We start from the raw sequence: 23,564 nt of genomic DNA, 5'->3' as shown, positions 1-23,564 counted from the left end.
AGACAAATGAGAGCACTGCCCTGATGAGTCACTTGCCTGAGTGATATCACCAGCTGGGTTTTCACTGCCAGAAAATCAGCCGCTGCTGGACGAGAACATTCCACATCGCTGACAACAGCTCTTCTTCCTTCAGAAGTTTGTTTTCTGCCATTCTGCCAGAACACCTAACATGCTTTCTCTATGATATTTATACTAGAAGGTGAGGAACCTGCCTTTATGTTCTGAACTATGTGTGATAGAGGAGCCAATACAGATAAAAATAAAGACTCTTTCAGAATTCCAAGCCAAACCTTCAAGGCCAGAAGCAGCTAGATGTAAATAAGGGCAGGGATTTTTTATGCAGAGAAACAACTCACCTAAAGTCATAAAACAAACCAGTAAAGACAATACATTTTTTTTCCGCCTGAGATGGAGTCTTGCTCTGTTGCTCAGGCTGGAGTGGAGTGGTGCCATCTCGGCTCACTGCAATCTCCACCTCCTGTGTTCAAGTGATTCTCCTGCTTCAGTCTCCCAAGTAGCTGGGATTACGGGTGCGCGCCACCACACCCAGCTAATTATTTTTATTTTTATTTTTAGTAAAGACAGGGTTTTACCATGTTGGCCAGGATGGTCCCCATCTCCTGACCTCATGATCCGCCTGCCTCAGCCTCCCAAAGTGATGGGATTACAGACATGAGCCACAGTGCCCAGTCAATACATTTTCTTAATCCTAAACTTAGTAATTGTCTCATAGGCCAGTTGGATCCCAGTACTCCTTTACCCAGTGAATTCTCAGCAGAGAATCACTTCATTTAGTGAGTTGTTCGTTTTATTTTATTTTATTTTTTGAGATGGAGTCTTGCTCTGTCACCCTGTCACCTTGCCCAGGCTGGGTGCAGCTGTGCGATCTCAGTTCACTGCAGCCTCTGCTTCCCGGGCTCAAGTGATTCTCCTGCCACAGCCTCCCGAATAGCTGGGATTACAGGTGCATCCCACCACGCCTGGCTAATTTTTGTATTTTTAGTAGACACAGGGTTTCACCACGTTGGCCAGGCTGCTCTCGAACCTCTAACCTCAAATGATCTGCCTGTTTCAGCCTCCCAAAATTCTGGGATTGCAGGCGTGAGTCACCACGCCCTGCCAACTTGTTCATTTTAAATGTAAGTTATTTACCTCAAAGGGAAATATTCACCTTTTCTTTTTCTTTCTTTCTTTTTTTGAAATAGAGTCTTGCTCTGTCGCCCAGACTGGAGTGCAGTGGCGTGATCTTGGCTCACTTCAACCCCACCTCCTGGGTTCAAGCGATTCTCCCGCCTTAGCCTCCTGAGTAGCTGGGACTACAGGTGTGTGCCCCCACGCCTGGCTAATTTTATGCACCTTTACAGAGTAGAACAGATCTAAGAAATGCAACTAGCAAATGCTCTACTTATTAAAACTCATGAAATAACATTTTTCTCTAAAATCCAGAAGACCAATAATTTTCTTTTTCTTTCTTTTTTTTTGAGATGGAGTCTTGCTCTGTTGCCCAGGCTGGAGTGAAGTGGCATAATCTTGGCTCACTGCAACTTCTACCTCCTGGGTTCAAGTGATTCTTCTGCCTCAGCCTCCAGAGTAGCTGAGACTACAGGTGTGCCTGGCCAATTTTTTCTTTTTCTTTTTTTTTTTAGTAGAGATGGGGTTTCACTATATTGGCCAGGCTGGTCTCGAACTCCTGACCTCGTGATCCACCCGCTTCAGCCTCCCAAAATGCTGGGATTACAGGCATGAGCCACCGTGCCTGCCCTAAGATCAAGAATTTTCATTTTACCATTACATGAGATGTACTTATCTGAGCCTGATTGAATGGGATCTAGAAGAAAAAATGAAATTACTTTTCAATTTATTTCTGCAAAAGAAAAAATTCTCCGCATGGTATAGTGCCCCCCAAAATTTTATTTCTGCCTAAAATTGGTGGGCCTTGTGCACCACCAATGGTGGGCCTTGTGCACACGTGTGCACACGTATATATACGTGTATAATATAAGACACGTATGTTAGAAAATATCTCAGGAGGCCGGTTGAGGCGGCTTACGCCTGTAATCCCAGCACTTTGGAAGGCCGAGGCGGGCGGATCACGAGGTCATGAGTTCGAGAGCAGCCTGGCCAACATAGTGAAATGCTGTCTCTATTAAGAATACAAAAATTAGCTGGGCATGGTGGTGGGTGCCTATAGTCCCAGCTACTCAGGAGGTTGAGGCAGGAGAATTGCTTGAACCCTGGAGGTGGAAGTTGCAGTGAGCCAAGATTGTACCACTGCACTCCAGCCTAGGTGACAGAGCAAGACTCCATCTCAAAAAAAAAAAAAAAAGAAAGAAACAAGAAAATACCTCAGGAAAAAGCCATCAGTGTGCTCAGCATAAATTCATCATCATTTAACTTACTGAGCTAATACAATATTTTTCAGTAGATATTAATACATACATAAATGTGATGGCCACTTAGCACTGTGTTGAGATTTAAAAAATACTTCAACAAAAATTACAAAAGGATGCATACTAAGTTGTTTAACAGCAGTTATATTTAAGGAGTAGGTTTGGGGAAAGGAGGCATATTCGTTTCTTTCTTTCCAGAGACTCTATACTGTTCATCTTTGTAAAATTGAGTTGCATTAATTTTGTAATAAAAGAAAGTTTGGAGACTATAACTCTAAAAAAGAAAAGAAATGGCCACCAATTATAAGGGCTACTGAATAAATGAGGCAAAGGATAGGATGATTTTGAGGGTGGGAGGACAGCCTAGGGCAGCATGGAGGAATTCCTGGTACAGTCCTGCATGCGAGAAGTCGGGGAAATGTGTGTGAGGGTGGGGTCTAGGGAAATCTCTGTGTTACCCATAGGCTTGAGAGACTTAGTCAATTTTCTCCAATCTCGGTTCTGCAAACTACCAGTGGATTTGTTGTGTCATCTCGGGCGCATAGCATAGGAGTGAGTAAGAAGTTTGTCCTTTCTGTTAACAGCATGGTGTTAGATAAGAGAGCTAATTTAGATGTATGTTTGCTCTTGTCATTAACTAGTTTGGAGACCTTAATTAGGTCCACTAAGGAGGTCTACATAAGGTACTATGGATGTCTAAGAGAAGTTAAACGTCTTGTCTTGTGTAGGGAATATTTTCTTTTAAATTTCAACGGGCTGTCTCTTGTAAATAGCAAAGGCCTGGGTCAGGAATGACGTTGCAAATCAAATTATCTATTGCTTGGAGGCTGGTTAATAGCTAGGGAGATGAGCTCTTCCTAAAAGCTTTCTCTTCTTTCTCCTGACCCACTAAACTGTAAGTTCCATATGAACGACAACCATATCCTCTACCCTAGTACAATACCTGGAATATATAGCAGCTACCCAGTAATTAGCTGAATGAATGAATTTACAAATGATCTGAGCTAAGAATGGTTATTATAAGATTTTGGTACTGACCACCAGGTGGCTCTCATTTTCCCAAATCGCAATAGCTTCTGGAAGCTAGACATTCTTTGAGGACCTTAAAAGGATTTTGATGTGTAGAAGGTACTTGCCCAGAATCACAGTATTAGTTTAGGACAGAGTCAAGGATAGAACCTAGCTCACAACATGAACAAATATGAAAACTATGAAGGTAATATTCCTATTCCTCCAGGCATTAGCTCTAATGCAGCTCTTCATACCATAACCTGGCTGCATGTATTATTTAAACTTGTACAGTAACAAACTTCATATGAATCTAAAATATTCAAACCACCTACAGGCTTTCTAGAGAACCAAACCCCCCTCAGCAGCACTATAGCACATTAACTCATCAGGGCAAATACTTCCTGAGACCTCCACCAGCTGGCAACTAAGCTAATTCTTCCCATAACTTTTGTGATTTCTGCAGTTAGTTTCCAAGCATGGTCCTCAAATCAGCAGAATCAGCATTACCTGGGAACTTGTTAGAAATGCAACTTAAGTTCCCTCTAGAACTGCTAAATCAGACACTCAGTAATCCATGTTTTAACCAGCCCTCTAGGTAATCTGATGCATGCTAAGTGATTCTTTGTGCTAGCAAAACCCCAGATTTTCCCAGTGAGGGACTATCAATGCTTAAGAATTCAATTTGCAAACTTTTCTCAAGATTAGTTATTTTAGAGGTTTAAGTAGTAATTCAGGCATACTGGTTGAAAGGTGAAAGCCAGACATTCAAGGAATGTTCTGCTAAACTCTCGTTTTCCTCTGGCAGAAATTCCCAACCCTTTTCCCTTCTTTGTACCTTAAAATCCCATAGGCCACTGGTTTCACCCCGACTGTAGACTAGAATCACTGGGGGAGCTCAAAAAGGCACAGCACTAATAAAAAACTCCGTATCTGTGTCTCAAAGATTGATTCAGTTGGGCCGGGGTGGTACCTGGGCATCAATATTCAACGCTTTCCAGGTGGTTCTGCAGTCAGCATTGAGAACCACTTACAGGGATTGTAGAAGTGGACAATCACAGGAAAATTAAGTATGTTGTGTGTCGGGGGACCAGGGGAAGGGTGAGCATTTCACAGCAGAAGCTTCTAATATAAAGAAAACATGCAAGAACTAAAGAATTAAGCTATATCTCTATTAAAAAATCCCTCATTTTCAGAAAGTCATTATTTACATATCAGTCTAGTTAGTGGTTTGATCTCAAGAGTGTGATCCAGAATTCCCTAGGGGTATCTGTGACTCTTTCAGGAGTCCAAGAGGTTAAAGCTATGTTCATAAGAACATTTGCTTTTTGGCCGGGTGCAGTGGCTCATGCCTGTAATCCCAGCACTTTGGGAGGCTGAGGCAGATGGATCACGAGGTCAGGAGTTCAAGACCATTCCAGCCAATGTAGTGAAACCTCATCTTTACTAAAAATACAAAAAATTAGCCAGGTATGGTGGTGTGCGCCTGTAATCCCAGCTACTCTAGAGGCTGATGCAGGAGAATCGTGTGAACCCGGGAGGCGGAGGTTGCATTGAGCTGAGATCACATCATTGCACTCCAGCCTGGGCGACAGTGCGAGACTCCATCTCAAAAAAAAAAAAAGAAAAAAGGAACGTTAGCTTTTTTCACTTTCATTCTCTCATAAGATTACAGTGGAGTTTTCCAGAGGCTAAATGACATGATGTAATTGCTCTGATAGCTGATGGAATATGTGCTTGTTATTTTTGTCTTGAAAATGTTCCAGCTTCTAAAATGATAGGTATCTACAGATAAAGCCTAGAAAGATTAAAACCTTCTTGGGGATATTCAGTAAATTTAAGTGTAAAGGGGTTCCTGAGACCAAAATGTTTGAGAATCTCTGGCCAGGATCAATGGACACAATTCAATTTTTTTCTTAGACGTTAGGGTAAGAAAAGGCTGGCCTAATTTACCTCCTAAGCGGTTACAAAGTTGATAAACAATGAAGGAAGACTTAGCAGTTTCTTTCAAATATTGTAAATGGGAGAAATTAAGGGCAGCAAGTGCCTGTCTAGGTTATGAACCAAAGTATAAAATTAATTTGCACTTTTGATTTACTCCACAAACTGCTTACTAGAAAAGGGTTATGGGAACCCAGAAGTTCTAGAACAGGCTATAGTTCAAATGAAATGTGCAATGACTTAAGTCATTTCAAGTGGGAACTCCTCTGATTCCATATCCATTCATGAGCCCCAACAGATAGTAATTCCCTCCCCATCACCACACAATTACTTAGAGACACAAGCACAAGATAGTCATTCACTTTTCTGCATACTTTATTTGTTACAAACATACAATTTTTTTAAATATAGACTGTAAAACTCCATTTGCAAAAGTCTATTGTAAGGAGTGCACACCAGCAGGAAGGATTCTTAAACTTTTTTCTGTGAGTTTTTCTGTCAGTTTTGCTAGTTAGTGGTAAATACGGGACCCGCCATTTTTACAGACCTGTCTGAAGCTTCTGACTGTATTCACATTGCTTTTTTGAAGCAGCCCTGCTCCTCTCAAAATTGATCAAATCTGAGCTTCAACCTACAGGCAGTGAGATCAACAGCCCGTCTGGACTCCGCTTTTGAACGGTTTTCAGGAAGTGTGATTTTTGAATGGGTACTGCACTTCACAGATTTGTTTGAATTGCCCATGCAGCTCTATGTTTGTTAAAGTGCATTCTTCTTTAAAAAATAAGCAAGAGGAATAATCTTTACTCTTTAACCAAGGTACTTAAAAAAATGAACTTTTTGGTCTCTCAGCAGATATTCCCAAATTGATCCTATCACTACAAATTTTAGTGTTCTATTTACAAACATTTATAGGGTTACAGGTGGAGGGGACCTTATAAAATTAAAGGTGCAGCTTCTCTTGAAGCAGAAATCAGTTCTACAAATTCATACATAGGAACACACACTTGGTTTACAATGCATAAGCATGTGGATATTTACACAGAGATTGAAGACATCCCCAAAAAACACATTTTAAAGTAATTTCCAACCTAAACTTTAATTGTACAGCTAGATCAGGAAGCTGTCTCCTGCTATCAAGATTTGGTTTTAATTCATTCAGATTATTTCTGTAGATTCTCTACTGGCAGGACATCGGTCCCAGCTTTGGAGTGATAATCTAGTCTAAGGAAGTCACTGGTAGATTTATGATTGGCAGTGAAGATTCCTAGAGAACAAAAAGTATGTTATCTGGAAATATATCAGAAGACAAATGAACTTTTTAAAAAAGATCTTGGAAAAACATCTGCATGGAGGCCCAAAAGGAATAAATCCCTAATTGTTCTAGAACTTCAGAAAAAAGAAGTCCAAATACACTGACGATCTTAGTTACTACTCAAATATTGATGTCATTGAAAAATAACTCAAATATACTTGCCTGCTACCGAAACATGCAAAATCAGTATGTCCCATACTGACTTCAAGCCAGTCTCTAGACTTTTTGCTCAATCTATTGACTTTAAGAAATTCAGAGTGGGCTGGGCATGATGGCTCACACCCGTAATCTCAGCACTTTGGGAGGCTGAGGCAGGCAGATCACCTGAGGTCAGTTCAAGAACAGCCTGGCCAACATGGTGAAACCCTGTCTGTACTAAAAATACAAAAAATTAGCTGGGTATGGTGGTGCATGCTTGCAATTCCAGCTACTTAGGAAGCTGAGGCAGGAGAATCACTTGAACCTGGGAGGTGAAGCGTGCAGTGAACTGAGATTGAGCCACTGCACTCACTCCAGCCTGGGCGAGTGAAACTCCATCTCAATTAAAAAAAAAAATCCAGTACCTTATCAGTTCAAAATGAAACTCCCAAATTCCTACAACACAAATGTGTTTAATGATATAATCCAGTTCTTTAATTTTCTTGGGACTCTCCCTGCAGTTATGTCTCTCAAAAAGGAATTTAACAAGAGAATAAACAAACCACTCACCATCCTATTTCCAAACATAAAGATTCTTCCAACCAGCCCGATCTTGCAACTCAGAGTTAAGACTGGGGACAAAATATTTGGCTTTAAGAAATAAGAGATGGCCTAAATCAACATTTTGGAAAAAGTTAGCTATTGAAGAGTTATTGAAGGGAAGGGGGGAAAAGGACAAACTCATGCCTTCTGCAATATTCTAGTGGACACTGAATAGGAATATTGCTTTCTTTCCAATACTCTGGGCCCACATTTCATCATACTAAAAAGATATAATTAGTTCTCTTGCCCATGTCAATGGATATTAGATATAACACAAGAAAATGAAATTTGCTTCTAGATTCAAAATCTGATGACACCTAAAAGTATAATTGTACTTTTTAATTAAACTGTTAGAATCACCTATGGGAGAAAAATGAGTTTTAGCTCCCAATAAAGCTCTGCTCTTACTTTATTAGAAATCCTATTGAGCAGTGAAACTGCCAATATGGCAGTTGTTATTGTTTTAACACGGCTCTACCTATCCCAGTTGGAATGTCTAATTCAAAAGGCATGAGTTAGATTTTCAAATGATTGTGAAGAGAGGTGATTACATTGATGGCATATTCCCTACTTCTTTAGGAAATATAAAATACATTCATGAAGGCCTTACTTGGATCGGGGTACAGATAACAATTGGGAATCTCTAGGGTAACAAGTTTTCATGATGCAATTTTATTATTTTTTCATTTTCCAAATCTAATTTTCAATACTAATAATTGGACCACAATTGTTCAAGTAAGAGTTCATTAAATCTGTCAGTAATAAAATTGAGTTTTAAGACTGAGGGCTGGGAAAGGTGACTTTAAACAGCAAAGTCAGACATATCAAAAGAAGTTGTTATTCAAGAGTCCAGCTATCTGCTGAAGCTTCTGGGGAGCTAATACTTGAAAATTAATGACTTTGTTTTTCTAAGTTAAAAATGGGGGAAATGAAGTTATAATTTGCCATTTCCACCTTACATTTGAAACTTCTTCTTTTTTTTTTTTTTTTTTTTTTTTTTGAGACAGAGTCTTGTTTTGCCACCCAGGCTGGAATGCAATGGCACAGTCTTCACTCACTGCAACCTCTGCCTCCCAGGTTCAAGCTATTCTCCTGCCTCAGCCTCCCAAGTAGCTGGGACTACAGGCACGCGCCACCATGCCCAGCTAATTTTTGTATTTTTAGTAGAGACGGGGTTTCACCATGTTGTCCAGAGTGGTTTTGAACTCCTGACCTCAAGTGATCTCCCCGGCCTTGGCCTCCCAGAGTGCTGGAATTACAGGTGTGAGCCACCACACCCGGCCACATTTGGAATTTCAAATGGGGCATATGACACAGACTTTAATCTTTTTTTGTTTATATTTTCTTAAGGTAAATGTGGTTTTTTTTTTCTTTTTTCTTTTCTACAAACTATCTCCCACCCTCCCCTGCCCCACCCACACACCCATTATCCAGTATATTGAATGGGAGTTGTAACTCTTTAGGAAGACAGCTAATTGATTTACAGTACTCTAAAACCAACCCTGAAAACTGATAATCTCATTCACTTACTATAACTTCAGTGCTGTTGTTGACAAAAAAGAAAAAGTTACCTTAAGGCTCAAGGGAAAGTAACTTATTAAATTGTGAATGCAGCATTGTTTACTCTCCCATCCATTGGAAACTAGCAAAATGCATTCTGGATCAATAATACAAACCTAACACTAGCAAAGATTTCTACTCTTCTTACACAGAGTTAGAACAATATTCATAAGCAATTATCTAAGGGAGCCTGAGAAACTATGATCCACATCACACAAAGATTTCATGTATTTCATGATCAAAAAGTGCTTTATCTTTGAGAAATATGTCAGGTTTAAAATGGAAATATACAATGTAAAGTCACTTGACATTTTTTTCAAGTGAAGTACAAAGTAGAAAAGGAGCAAAAAGATGGAGGCTCTGCTCTCTGAACAGGCCTTATGCATGTGACTTTTAGGGTATACGAAATTAAAATTGTTTAGAATTAAAAATAGTGGGACTTTACACCACTATATTCTAAAACCTGAGATTGGACATCAAAACAGTCAACTTTGTTATTCATCAGAGCAATTCTGATACTTCCTAAAAATAGAAGACAACTCAATTGAATTAACTCCAGGGTCAAAAACATTAATTTTCCCCAATCAAAAAGGAGACCGATCACTAACATTATACCAAGAGTGCTGCAGAAAGACACACTCTCTGCAGATGAGTCATTTCTACATAAGCAAAAAAGTCACTTTTCTCCTTCCCTTTCTCACTGATCAAGGCCACACTATTTTCAAATGAATATCTACTGAGAGATCAGTTGTGCATTGGACAAAGTACCATAATTGGGTTAAAAATGAAAACAAAATTTACAGTGAAGAATACTTATGTGCATGGCTTACACACTCCAGCTTCTCAATTTCATCCACCTCAAGAGCAAGATAGATGCAAAGTCACCTTGTGTAGATTACATTCTACACCCCTGTAAAGCCAGTCAAGGTCATTTAACAAAGCATCTTCAGCAACTACAGTGCCTGAAGTGTGCAGCCGTTTACAGACCACTCAATATGAGGGCATTATTATAACCAGCCTCTTTTGCCCACAACCCTGCATTTTCAGATAAGACAGGATAATTGTTTTGTTTTGAGAAAACTGAAGCTTGAATCTCTTAAAAGACCTGCAATTTACTGCGAAGTAATCCCGAGGAAACAAAGGAAGCAGGTTAATGGCTGCCTGCACCAAAAGCCTCTCAATTATTTTGCAGTAAATAATTATGGATAGTGATGTGACAAGTAGCCATGTGTTTATCACAGCTACCGTCATTTATACCACCTACATGCCTCCGATAGTTACATAGGGTGTCTGGGTTTTTGGTTTGGTTTTCACTTTGATTTTTGGTGCCATACAGATTTATATTTTGTTCTGTGCAGCATATGCACTGAAAAACTTGCTGCTGTTCCACTTGCTGAAATGACAGGTAGGGACAATAGAAACCAAAACAGAGTAGTAGTTAATAGTAGTAGGATTCTCTTCACAGATTTTTGTTCTTTTGATTCTGTTCCTAAATTTGGCTTTTCATCTTTGTAACTACAGTAGTTTTGAGAAACGAACCTTCCACCAATTATCTGACAAGAAGTTTTAGTTTCCTACTTATCAGGAATATGATTATTTTGATTAGCTGGGATATCTGCCAAAATTAAAAAAGAGGCTCAAAAATCATTATTTAACAACTGAAAAACAAACAAACAAAAAAATGGCTGTTACCTATGTCTGTACAATGCCATTCTCCAACTGGAATTAACAAAGACCATTTCCTTTAATAAGCTATTAATAATATTTACAAATGAATTTCTGTGTTTTACAGGTTTCTATTGTCCCTAGTGACTGGAATGAAGATCAGTGAAATGCTACAATTAGTCCACAGCCTTCTGCAATCTTCCTGCAGTGGGAAGAGAGGCCATGAACCATCCCTTGCAGGAGAAACAAACCTTAGAGATTGGTTAAGACTTAAAAACCCACCACTATGACATTACCACTTAATCGTACATAGGCAGGTCAAAATTTTAATATAAATTACTTTTGCCAACACATAGCTTATGCATTCTTTGCTCCTTGTTTGGAGGATTCTCAAATTGATATCTAAAGATTTACATATGATATATTACTGTTATATGGTCTAATGACTAAGAAAATTTCTCTGGTAACCAAAGCTGATGCCATATATGGTAGTGTTCTTGGCATATACTCTATATGCCTCAGACCACTTCCACATTCTTTCTATTCAGCTAATTATAGCTTAGTAGCCACTGGTGAAGGATTGTGAAGACCCTGTCATTTCTACAGAATAGAAAGGCAAGGCTAGTTACTGCAATTCAGCCAAACAAAAAGAAAAGAAAAAGAATAAACCAACCCCTTGAAAAGGAGAGGTACTGCACCTTTGCAAAATTGAACTGGCTCACTGCAGCTGAGCAACAGAACCACCACTGAAGCAAGAAAACAAGTTGGTCTATACAGGAATTGTACATGGTTTGAAAATGAAAAAGTTACAGCAATCAACTAATAGCTGCAACCTTAATTTTCATTGCTGCCTCAGAGTTTGAAACTTAAACAGTTTCTGCAAACCTAATGCTAGCTTCTCAGCTCCTTTACTAAAACTATTTAGGAATTTGTTCTCCGCAGCAAAGAAATAAACACTCAAAACACATAGGTAAATACAGCAGGACATTATTGAAAACAGCTGCCTTGTAGTACAAAATACAGTACAAGTATACGGATGTCATTAAAACATCAAAAATACTATTGCTCCCATACAATTTAGGAAACATTCTTTGCAACGGAGAAAAATTTAAAAGAAAAGCTTTAAAAAAATCTGTTTAAAAATTCTACTGTGGATGATGAGAGTAGAGAAATAGTCTGAAAAGGGCACCAATGTTTGTGGCTCTTCCACTTTTTTTTTTTTTTAAATCTAAGATCAACAATATTCTGCATCAGTCTATTTTTTTAAAAAAGCCTAATTTTATGTACACAATTATTTCCCGCCCTCTCAGCCACAAATACATGAAAACCTTTTTGTATATTACTCACTTCCCAATAAATACAAAAAGATTGTATAGATTGAATAATACCAAAATAAGATAATAAAAGGGATATGCAATAAATTAAAAAGGCAGCTCAAATAAGGGGCAGGCATGCAGTTAAAAAAAATACTAAGATCGTGGAGGTGGGGTTACTTGCCTCCTGGTTGAGAAGGTGTCACACAAATACCTGAAAACTTTGGAAAGAACGTTAGCTCCCATTCAATTCAAAGTTACCTAGGTCTATGACATTTCTAGGAATACCTTTTGATGGGGTGGGATTAACTTGATTAGTAAAAATCATTTCTACTGAAAATCCATTTAAAATATAGAAGAGGCGATCCTTGAAAACCCCAACTTTTATTCTTGAAAGACAGCTGGATAAACTGGCAAAAGCCAGTTTGTTGAAATTTCAAGATGGTATAAAAATGGTTCCAGGATATAGTCAGCATATTCACGTTCACTTCAGTTCCATTCACAGATGGATTTCAGCTTCCACCGGGTGCACTGCTTGAATCACTCATCCATCATTTGCCAACTCTGATTGTGAGGTACTGATACAATGGATCAAGTTCTTAAAAATTTAAAAAGAATAAACGATGCTGGAATTCTGGACCTGAGGATCTTTAGTATTTGAACAAATCCACAGATTAAACTGAAGGTAAATTAAGACTTCAGTTTTGGTTATTCCTAACTTTTCCATGAGGATGTATATTCCATTAAAGCTCAGGCTTATAGCCACACTGTTCCTTTTGTAGGTAATCTTCAAGTTTTATGGTTTAAAATCCAGCCAACCAGTGGCTGTAACAGCCGAATTAGCCATAATGCACTGGCTCACACAGTGGAGATCTGGCTCTCATTCATACCAAAGCCATTTCTTGGTAATGACCTCCGTATTAAGAGATCAGGGGAAGAACTTTAGTGAGCAGCAACCAATCCACTCAAACAGTCTGCCTTGTGCTTTATGCCTGATTTTTTCTTGTGCCTACTTTCAGCAACCCCCAATGTGAAACTGCTTTTATCTTCGAAAATTTGTCAACTTTGAAACTATTTTAGTAATGGATTCTACTTCAAGCACTGATATCTGAATCCACTGGCATCCCGGAAAACAATTCTTCAAAGAAAAGACATTTGCCTTGGTACAGGTTCCATGCAAAACCATTTTTTAAAAAAATGGATCCAATTTGGTTCTGTATTCTTAGATGGCTTCTTGAATTCTTATCTTTAACCTGTTCATGATTATCCCAAGTTGCATTTCTTCTCGTGAACCTGAACCCTCAGAACTGGGTAACTGTAAAGGCCTCTTAAGGATTCCATGAAGACCTAGATCCAAAATGCTGATTTCAATGGATGTGAAGGGATAGACACTGCAACGATGAGGCCTAGAGAGATCTTTTATGCCAGATTACCCAGGTACAACCTAAATGCAACTGTTATCAATGGTCTGGGTAACCTGGACGTGTTTCTTGCCCCAGATGCGCAAGGCTCTATTCCCTCCAGGGATTATCCTGATGGGTTTAGGAACCTCAGTTGAGAAACAACAGAAGCTGAGACTATTTTATGCAGGTGAAGAGATGCTGTTGTCCTCTCTTTGCAGGTTGCTGTCAGTTCCTTGGAACTTGACTGCTTTTCTCAAGTTGTCTGTCACTGGTCTCTTATGATTATTTCTCGTAACTATATTATGTTTTGTTTTTTTCCCTCTGCGGCCTCCCTTGCTCCCTCTCCACTAGCTCACTGGGGATGAGCAGGAAGGGGAATTCTCTAGCCAAGGAGATGGTGGTGGGGTGGAGGAGGCCTGTAGGGAAGCTGCCTGTTTCAATCCTCATCCACCTCCTCGCCCTCTGACTCTTCGCCGCCGCCGCTGCCCCCACCACGGCGCTCATAAAGCTTATCCCTCTGTCGTTCCTGGATTTCTTTCATCTCATCCGCATACCGGCAAAAGGCGCCTCCGAACTTGCCCCAGGCTTTGAATGGCACGGTGATGGCATTGCGGTAGGACGGCTTCACCTCGCTCACTCGCAGAAACACCCCGTATTTGTTGCAGCCCACATCGAAGAAGAAGCGCTTGGAGTCCACCGTGATGGAGGTGCCCTCCGGGAGCTCTCCATACAGGCCGCCCCCTGGGCCTCCGGCGCCGCCTCCCGGGCCGCCTGCCAGCTCGTCGTCCTCGCCTCCGTAGTCGTCGATGAGCTTAGCCAGCGCATCGCGGAACTCGATGAGGCCCTGCGCAGGCAGCGCGATGGTCTGGCCGCTCTGCAGGCCGCCGGGCCCGGGACCCGCGCCGAAGCCGCCACCGCCGCGATTGACCGTTTGGCGGATGCGCAGGAAGCGGCCGCGCTGGTTCTCCTTGAGGTCCAGGTAGTACTTGCGGTTCTCACGCACCAGGAACTCGCTCTTGAGCGCGCGCCGCGGCCCGCCGCCCTCCTCGGCGCCCGCCGCCAGCTGCTCAGGGCTACTAGGGCCCAGCTGCGCGTAGTGCTCGATGAAGTCGCCCAGAGAGTCGCGGAACTCGGCAGCCACCGCCATGGACAGCGTGAGGCGGCTCTTGGAACCGCCTGCGCCCACCTCGGCGATCTTGAGGAAGCGGCCCTTGGCATTCTGCTTCACATCTAAGTAGAAGCGCTTGTTCTGGATGTCCAGCCGCTTTGAGGCCAGCTCCTGCGTCTCCTGCTCGCCGCCGCCGCGGGACGCGGGCTGGAAGCCGCCCGGCCCACCGCCGCCGCCGCGCTCGCTGCCGCTGTCGCCGTCCGCCATCTTCTCGGCCGCCGCCTCGCCGCCACCGCCCGCCGCGCTCGCGCCCCCGCCCTCCGCCCTGCGGCTCGCGCTCCGGGGCCCCCCAGCCTCGCCCGCCCGGCTCGCTCACGCGCTCCCGCCGCTCATCGCCGGCCGCCGCCGCCCCCCATCGCCTCCGCGCCCCGCCCCCGCGACTTCCTTGCAGTCCTAGCGACTTCCGGTGCGCGACTTCCCGTGAAGTCACTCCGCTCCGCCCACCGCGGCCTCGCGGCCGGAAGCGCCGCGGCGGCGTGGCGCAGAGAGATGACGTCAGGGGCCGTGCAGGGCGGGAGGCAAGCTGGGAATCGGGTAGTGCTGCTGCTCGCTGGCCATTCCTGGGCACTTGCCAGCGTTAGCGTGACTCAGGCTCCGTCTGTATCTGTCTACGCGCCTCTTCTCATGACACTTTTATTTTAGACTCCAATGTCTTTCACGTCCCTCTTCCTTGTTTTCGTGGCGTTAGCTGAGTATACTCTGGCCCCAGCCCTGGTTGTGTGCTGGGAACAGAGTTCCAGTCTACACAGTATGGTGACCGGTGTGAGGGAGATCCTTTGGAGCGCTCGGAAGTGGGTTCTGACCGGCCTGTGGGGTTCACTAGAGAAGGCATGTGCTGACTCTGAAGGGCAAGCCAACTCTGAAGAGCCTCCCAGCATAGGAAACGGCAGTGCAGAGGCACCCAGGGCCTGACGCTGGGAACTCAGAGCAGCTGGGGGTGTGTATGCCTGAAGAATGGTTGTAGATGACACGAGAAGGTGGATTAGATCAAGGAAAGCCATTTGCAATGCGGGAGAGTTAGTGCCTACCCCAGAGTCTGGAGCCACCATATGTGATCAGATTCACGTTTTGGAAAGATCACTATGGGAACAATATAGAAGATGGTTTAGAATGAGGTGAAATTTGGGATCCAGAGATCAGTTAACCAGGCCTTGCTGTCCCCACACTTATGAGCCATATTAAAGTGGTTAAGGGAATTGACTGCCTATCTTTAGTTTATTTATCAATACAATGTGAGTAATTCCTCTGAGGCCTTTTTGTTGTAAGCATTGAAGTGTAACAAGGCAGTATTGCAATAGTGCCAAAAAGTGTAGGCTCTGCAGTTGCACTAGGTTTGAATCTGTGACCTTGACCAGTTACTCATTTTTCTTTTTCTTTTTCTTTTTTTCCCCATGGCCCTCAGCTCACAAGTCTTATCTGTCCCATGAGACTCTCTTGACCCTTGTCCTTTCTTCATTTTAGAATTGTTTCCCTATGCTCTGGATAGACATTTAAGCCATATCACTTAAATTCCTGTGGATTAAGATTCTCTAAGTAAAATCAGAAAACTTCACAAAGGGTTTTAAAGTGTTCTGGGCTATTTTCCAAGGACTTAGATATCTAATCTAGATCTGAAAGGCAGGAGAGGTCTAGGACCCATTTTTTTTTTTTTTTTTTTTAATTCTCCATTGTGTGGACATACTATAGTCTGACCACTTTTCTATTAGGCGTTTAGGGCAGTTCCCCTACTTTGCAATTACAGATAACACTGCAAAGAATCACCTTGTGCATATGTACTTTATTTTTTTATTTTTATTTTTATTTTTTATTTTTTATTTTTTTTCTATGAGAGAAAGAAAAAGAAAAAGGGGGAGAGAGAACAGGATTCTTGCTCTATTGCCCAGGCTGGAATGCAATCTAAAAATAGGTATTAAAAACCTCTTTTATGCCGATAATTGTGCTTAACAACGGAGACAGGAAGGAATAAGGGAAGAAAATAACAAACAGCCAACCAATATTTCATTTAAGTCTGTGAAATGCTATGCAAATGCTGAAGAGTGATTTGCTTCCAATTATGTAGTCACTTTCAAAATAGGTGTAATATGATACTGAGAAAAATGTATGTTCTGTGGACCTGGGGTGGAGAATTCTATAAATATTCACTAAGTTTACTTATTCCAGGTCTGAGTTCAAATCATAGATGTCCCTATTAATTTTCTATGTCATTGATCCGTCGAGTATTAACAATGTGGTGTCAAAATCTCCCACTATTATTGTGCGGGAGTCCAGGTCTCTTTATAAGTCATTAAGAACTTGTCTTATGTATCTGGGTGCTCCTGTATTGGGTGCATATATATTTATAATCATTAACTCCTGTTGTTGCATTGATCCTTTTACCATTCTGTAATGTCCTTCTTTGTTTCTTTTAGTCTTTGTTACTAATAAAGTCTATTTTGTGAGAGATGAAAGTTACAACTCCTGTTTTTTTTCTGCTCTCCATTTAATTGGTGAATCTTCCTCATCCCTTTGTTTTGAGTCTTTGTATGTCATTGCTTGTGAAATAGATCTGGATACAGTGTACCGATAGGTTTTGACTTTTTATTCAATTTACCTGTCTGTGTCTTTGATTGGGGCATTTAATCCATTTAAATTTAGAATTAATATTAATATTTGTGAGTTCAATATTGTCATTTAATGCTAGCTGGCTATTTTGCCCATTAGTTGATGTAGATTCTTCATTATGGAGATACTCTTTACCTTTTGGTAAGTTTTTGGGATGACTGATACTGGTTGTTCCTTTCTGTTTGTAGTGCTTCTTTCAGAAGCTCTTGTAAAGCAGGCCTGGTGGTGATGAAATCTCTGAGTGCTTGCTTGTTTGTGAAAAATTTTCTTTTTCCTTCACTTATGAAGGTTAGTTTGGCGGGATATGAGATTCTGGGTTGAAAATTCTTTTCTTTGAGGATATTGAATATTGACCCCCACTCTCTTCTAGTTTGTAGGGTTTCTGGTGAGAGGTCTGCTGTGAGTCTGATAGGCTTCCCTTTATGGGTAACGTGACCTTTCTCTCTAGCTGCCCTTAGAATTTTCTCCTTTATTTCAACCCTAGTGAATCCAGTGATTATGTGTCTTGGAGTTGCTCTACTTGAGGAATATCTTTGTGGTGTTCTCTGTATTAGCTGGAGTTGAGTATTGTCTTGTCTTACTAGATTAGGAAAGTTTTCCTGAATAATATCCTGAAGAATATTTTCCAACTTGGATTCATTCTCTTCATGACATTCAGGTATACCTATCAATCGTAAATTAGGTCTTTTCACATAGTCCCATATTTCTTGGAGACTTTGCTCATTCCTTTTTACTCTTTCTTCTCTAATCTTGTCTTCTCGTTTCATTTCATTAAGTTGGTCTTTGACCTCTGGTATCCTTTCTTCTGCTTGATGAATTCGACTGTTAAAACCTGTGCATACTTCACGAAGTTCTTGTATTGTGTTCTTCAGTTACATTAATTCACTTATATTCCTAAGTTGTCAATTCTTGTTGGCATTTCGTCAAACCTTTTTTCAAAGATCTTAGTTTCTTTACATTGAGCTAGAACATGTTCTTTTAGCTCACTAAACTTCCTTATTATCCACTTCCTGAAGCCTAAATCTGTTATTGGAATGCACTCGCTCTCCATCAGGCCTTGTTCTCTTGTTGATGAGGAACTGTGATCCCCTGTAGAAGGAGAGGCATTGTGATCTTGGGTATTCTCAGCCTTTTTACACTGGTTTCTTCCCGTCATTGTAAGTTCATCCACCTGTCGTCTTTGTAATTGCCTGCTTTCAAATTAGGTCTCTGAGTGGACATCCAACTTGTTGATTCCCAGCGCCGAAATCTGAGCAACCCACTGTGCCGGCCAAAACAGCGGCATTAAGATTCGTGGTGCTTTTCTGCCCGGGAATCTCTGGTCTGGCTTCCCTCTTGAGTCCCTTCTTCAATCAGGTAAATGGGCGACTCTGCCTTCCCAGAGCTCCAAACGTCGATCAAAAGGGGACCCAGTCCTGTTTACTCTGCACCAAGAACCGCCGCGCCGGGGTGCCGGCCAAACCGTGACACCGGCCACAAGAGTAGTCCTGGCGATCCGTGGGGCTCCTCCATTGGGAATCTTCTGGTCCATGGGTAACAAAAATTCATCTGAAAGTGTGGCATCCTCTCTTTCTGTGCGCTTTCTCTGGGAGCTACAATCCCGAGCTGCTAGTGATCAGCCATCTTGGATCTCTCTCCAGTTACTGATTTTTCAAGCCAAAATGTTCTCATCCTTAAGTGGTTTCTTTTTTCTTTTCTTTTTTTTTGAGTCTTGCTCTGTTGCCCAGGCTGTGGAGTGCAGGGGCACGATCTTGGCTCACTGCACCCTCCACCTCCCAGGTTCAAGCAGTTCTGCAGATTACAGGCATCTGCCACCACACCTGGCTAATTTTTGTATTTTTAGTAGAGATGGTACTTCGCCATGTTGGCCAGGCTGGTCTCGAACTCCTGACCTAAGGTGATCTGCCCACCTCGGCCTCCCAAAGTGGTGGGATTACAGGCATGAGCCACCACACCCAGCCTAAATGGAGTTAATAGATAGTGAGTCCAACAATGGTCTTATAAAGAACACTTAAAACTCAGTAATAAGGTAACCCATTATAAAAGTCAGGCAAAAGATTTTAACAGATACTTCACCAAAAAAGCCAGTAAGCGCATGAAACAATGCTCAACATTATTCATCATTAGGAAATTGTAAATAAAACTAACAATAAAATACCAACTAGAATGGCTAAAATTAAAATTGTAACATCAAGTGTTGAGAAGGATAGGGAGAAACTGAAACTCTCATACACTGTTGAGTAGGAATATAAAATGGTATAAATGCTTTGGGAAACAGTTTGGCAATTTCTTATAAACATATACCTATCATAAGGCCCAACAGTTCCACTTTTTTTTTTTTTTAAGACAGTCTCACTCTGTCGCCCAGGCTGGAGTGCAGTGGCACGATCTCGGCTCACTGCAACCTCTGCCTCCTGGGTTCAAGCAGTTCTCCTGCTTCACCCTCCCCAGTGGCTGGGACTATAGGCATACGCTACCACGCCCTGCTAGTTTTTTGTATTTTAGTAGAGATGGGATTTCACCATGTTGCCTAGGCTGGCCTCGAAATCCTGAGCTCAGGCAATCCACCCACCTCGGCCTCCCAAAGTACTAGGAGTACAGGCGTGAGCCACCATGCCCAGCCTCCACTTCTAGGTATTTACCCAAGGGAAGTGAAAGTATGTTCACACAGTTTGTATGACCCTATTTATATAAATGTATATGAAGGAGGAGTGTCTGTGTGTGTGTGTGTGTGTATGTGTGTGTGTGTTAGAGAGCAAATCAGTACTTGCCTGGGCCTCAACATGTAGGGAGAGATTGGAAAGAGTAATACAAGGAAACTTTTTAAGGGTGATGTATTCTGTATCTTGTTTGTGGTAGTGATTTCACAGATCTGCCAAAATTCATTGAAATATAGTTTATTATAGAGAAATTAGGACTATACTTTCAGGGATCATTTCTATAGTTTGTTACTAGAGAAGTTTCTCTGAATGTGTAGAGCACCGGCACCCACGAGGAAGAGACGTAGTGTTCTCTCTTGAGTGTGAAGCTGACTTTTGGTGTTGCTTGGGTGCAATCGCCATTTGTCATTGATGATCGTTCTTCTTTCTCCTTTGGAAAGTAAGAGAGAGAGAATGCTGTCTGAGTGGAAAAAAAAAAAAGAGAAATTAGACCCCAATAAAGTAGTTATTATTTGGAAAAGAGAGAAATCAAAGAGGATGTTTGCACTAAACAAAGAGGGGACAACAGCACTAAAAAGAATACCTTGTAGGGTTGTTGGGCAATAATCCTTGAAAAATGTTTACAATAATGCCTAAATTACAGTGAGTGCTCAATAAATGTGAATGGGGTACATCCATATGGGTCAGTAGTGATTAGGTGTGGAGCTGCCAGCAGGTAGGGTGGATTTGACATCAGGTTCCCAGGACAAGGAGGGTTCAGAGGAAGATACCAAATTTTTGGCCTTGAACAATTCAATCCTTGGAGAGGATTGAGACATTTAAAATCCGTAAGGAAGGAATGCAATGTCAGGCATCATTTGATCTTTGTGAAAGATGTCCACCCAAGTCATTCTTTAGTGTCTTGCTAACCAAACAACTTTCTGATTTCTCCTCTCTAATGCAACTTCCCTACATGGAGGACCCCAACATTCTGTTCATGAAAAGGACTCTCTATCCCTCTGTTCATTTCTTTCTTTTTTTTGAGACAGAGTCTTGCTCTGTCACTAGGTTGAAGAGCAGTGGCTGGACCTTGCCTCACTACAACCTTTGCCTCCCAGGTTCAAGTGATTCTCCTGCCTCAGCCTCTGGAGTAGCTGGGATTACAGGTGCGTGCCACCATGCCCAGCTAACTTTTGTATTTTTAGTAGAAACAGGGTTTTACCATGTTGGCTAGGATGGTCTGGATCTCTTGACCTTGTGATCTGCCTGCCTTGACCTCCCAAAATGCTGGGATTATAGGGATAACAGGCGTGAGCCACTGCACCTGGCCCCCTTTGTTCATTTTGTTTTTTGTTTTTCTTTCCTGAGATGGAGTTTTGCTCTTGTCTGGGCTGGAGGACAATGGTACAATCTTGGCTCACCACAACTTCTGCCTCCCAGGTTCAAGCAATTCTCCAGCTTCAGCCTCCTGAGTAGCTGAGATTACAGGCATGTGCCACCATGCCCAGCTAATTTTGTATTTTTAGTAGAGACAGGGTTTCTTCATGTTGGTGAGGCTGGTCTCAAACTACCAACCTCAGGTGATTCACCCGCCTTGGCCTCCCAAAGTGCTGGGATTACAGGCAGGAGCCACCGTGCCCAGCCCCCGTGTTCATTTCTTATCAGTGTGATTTTAACAAGTCAAGTTCTATTTAACGAGTCAGATATATTGCTTGATTCTTTTGAAATTTCATACTTTGCTTTAAGCTTAGGGTCTCTCCCATTTCAGATACTCAGTAGTCACGTTTTTTGAACACTTTTAGAGACTTTTTGTGGTTTTGTTTTTATATATGTGGTTTTACTATATATTTATATTTTCTGTTTAACTCTTATCTGGAATATATTTTGGTGTGTAGTATGGGTGAAGAATTTTAAAAATTTCCTTCAAATGACTAACCAGTTGTTCCAGGACTATTTATTGAATAATCCTTTAGGGATAGATCTCAACAGGTGGAGACAGGGGTAGGTTATTCTGGGCAGAGGGAACATATGTCCCCAGATGGTGAGAATTTCAGTTTGGACAGAGCCCAGCATCTGTGAGGGGTGGGTGGTGAACAATGGATCTGGGAGGCAGCTAGACCGGGTCCCACTGGGCAGGCCTTTGACTTGTAGGCAGGGAGCTTGGGCTAGATTTAAGAGTCAAGGGGGAGCCACTTGACTGTGTGAACAGAAGTGTAACACCTCCAGCTCTGTGCTTCAAGGAAGTGACCCATAGTAGACGACAGCATGGGTGGGCTAGGGTGGGACCTAGGATGGGCCTTCAGTTTGGAGGCAATGACTGTGTTGCAGACAAGTGCCAGCAAGGATGGGGTGCAGCTGGTGGCAGTGCTGGTGGGAGAGGAGGGAGCATGTGGGGTCTTTGGCTCAGGATTTGAAAACTGAATGTGGGGACATGAGAGAAGGAGTGGAGGATGATTTTTATTTTATTCTATTTTATTTTTTGGAGACAAGGTCTTGTTATGTTGCCCAGGCTTGTCTTGAACTTTTGGGCTCAAGTAATCCTCCCACCTCGGCCTCCCAAGTAGCTGGGATTACAGGCAGTCACCACTGCACCCAGTTGGAGGGATATTTATTTATTTATTTGTTTATTTTTGAGATGAAGTCTTGCTCTGTTGCCCAGGCTGGAGTACAATGGCATGGTCTTGGCTCACTGCAAACTTCACCTTCCGGGTTCAAGCGATTCTCCAGCTTCAGCCTCCCAAGTACTGGGACTACTGGCACGTGCCACCACACCTGGCTAATTTTTGTATTTTTAGTAGAGACGGGGTTTCACTACGTTGGCCAGGCTGGTCTCTGACTCCTGACCTTGTGATCCGCCTGCCTTGGCCTTCCAAAGTGCTGGATTATAGGCGTGAGCCGCCGTGCCCAGATGAGGATTATTTTGAAGTAGTTGCTCGGATGATGAGAGACAAAGACTAACCTTAGCAAAATGACACTGTTTAAAAGAATGAGCTCTTTAGTTGAAGATGATATCAAACACTGAATTGAGACTTTCACAGTCCCCCTTGCTGCAGATGTTACGTACTTCTCCCCTATGTAATTCACAATACGTGCCACATAACAGGATGAGCTGCTTTGATGCATTTTTGGAATATCAAATTCTTTCCCCAGAAGTTTTTTACTTCTCAGTGGCCTTTAAATGCCTGCTTTGCTGTTTTTTGGCAATTTGCATATGAGTGAGAACGGATCTCACTGTTGGCGTGTTAAATTTGAGGAGCTGGCTGAATGCCTGAGAGGATATTTCCAAGTGGCTGTGGAACCCAGAGAATCAGAGTGCAGGAAAGAGGCAAGTAACAGAGATGCAGGTTTGGGAGCCACCAGTAGACAGGCGGAGTGGACATCAGGCTCAGAGAGGGTTGTGTGGGGAAATCAGGGACAGACGAAGAGGATGAGGAGAGAGGAAGGCCAAGGGGTCAGAAGACTTTGAGGTCACAGGTGATAGTTCATACTGAGTTGTATACGAACTGTGTACTTGGGTTCCCACATGTTTTGGAAACACATCACAAATCACACAGCTCTTAGGAGATGGAGCAGAGACTGGAACTCAAGTCTTCTGATTCTAAATTGTGTGTCTTTGACACTGCCATTTCAGGGCCTCAGGGGATGAAAGCCAGATGTCAAAGTGCTCACAAGTAAATACAGGGGCAGGAAGTGTGGATTGAGGAGGTATTTCTTGTGGTGGAGGGTGACAAAGGATGGGTACGGCGAAGGCAGGATGAAGGCTGTTTTACCTCAGAGAGACCTGAGCCAGCTCTGAGGCTGAGGAAAGGAGAGGGGTGCTGAG

At 42.2% G+C, this 23,564-nt stretch overlaps 1 protein-coding gene and 1 non-coding gene across 2 annotated transcripts; one reads left to right on the top strand and one right to left on the bottom strand.

The window, feature by feature from the left end:
• Positions 1-13,115: 13,115 nt before the first annotated feature.
• On the bottom strand, positions 13,116-14,708 carry PURB (purine rich element binding protein B). Its single transcript, XM_064366709.1, has one exon. The coding sequence runs from the start codon at positions 14,706-14,708 to the stop codon at positions 13,770-13,772; it is 939 nt and encodes a 312-aa protein (XP_064222779.1). The 3' UTR covers positions 13,116-13,769.
• Positions 14,709-20,015: 5,307 nt separating this feature from the next.
• LOC135270746 (small nucleolar RNA U3) lies at positions 20,016-20,231 on the top strand. The gene has a single exon (XR_010338879.1). It is a non-coding gene; the product is annotated as a small nucleolar RNA U3 (small nucleolar RNA).
• The last annotated feature ends 3,333 nt before the right edge of the window (positions 20,232-23,564 follow it).

Source organism: Aotus nancymaae, unplaced genomic scaffold (genome assembly GCF_030222135.1).
Source record: "Aotus nancymaae isolate 86718 unplaced genomic scaffold, 86718_ANA_hifiasm-v0.15.2.pri h1tg000065l, whole genome shotgun sequence".
Lineage (NCBI taxonomy): Eukaryota > Metazoa > Chordata > Mammalia > Primates > Aotidae > Aotus > Aotus nancymaae.
The sequence above is the reverse complement of the archived record's forward strand: the minus strand, read 5'-3'. Positions and strand labels throughout refer to the sequence as shown.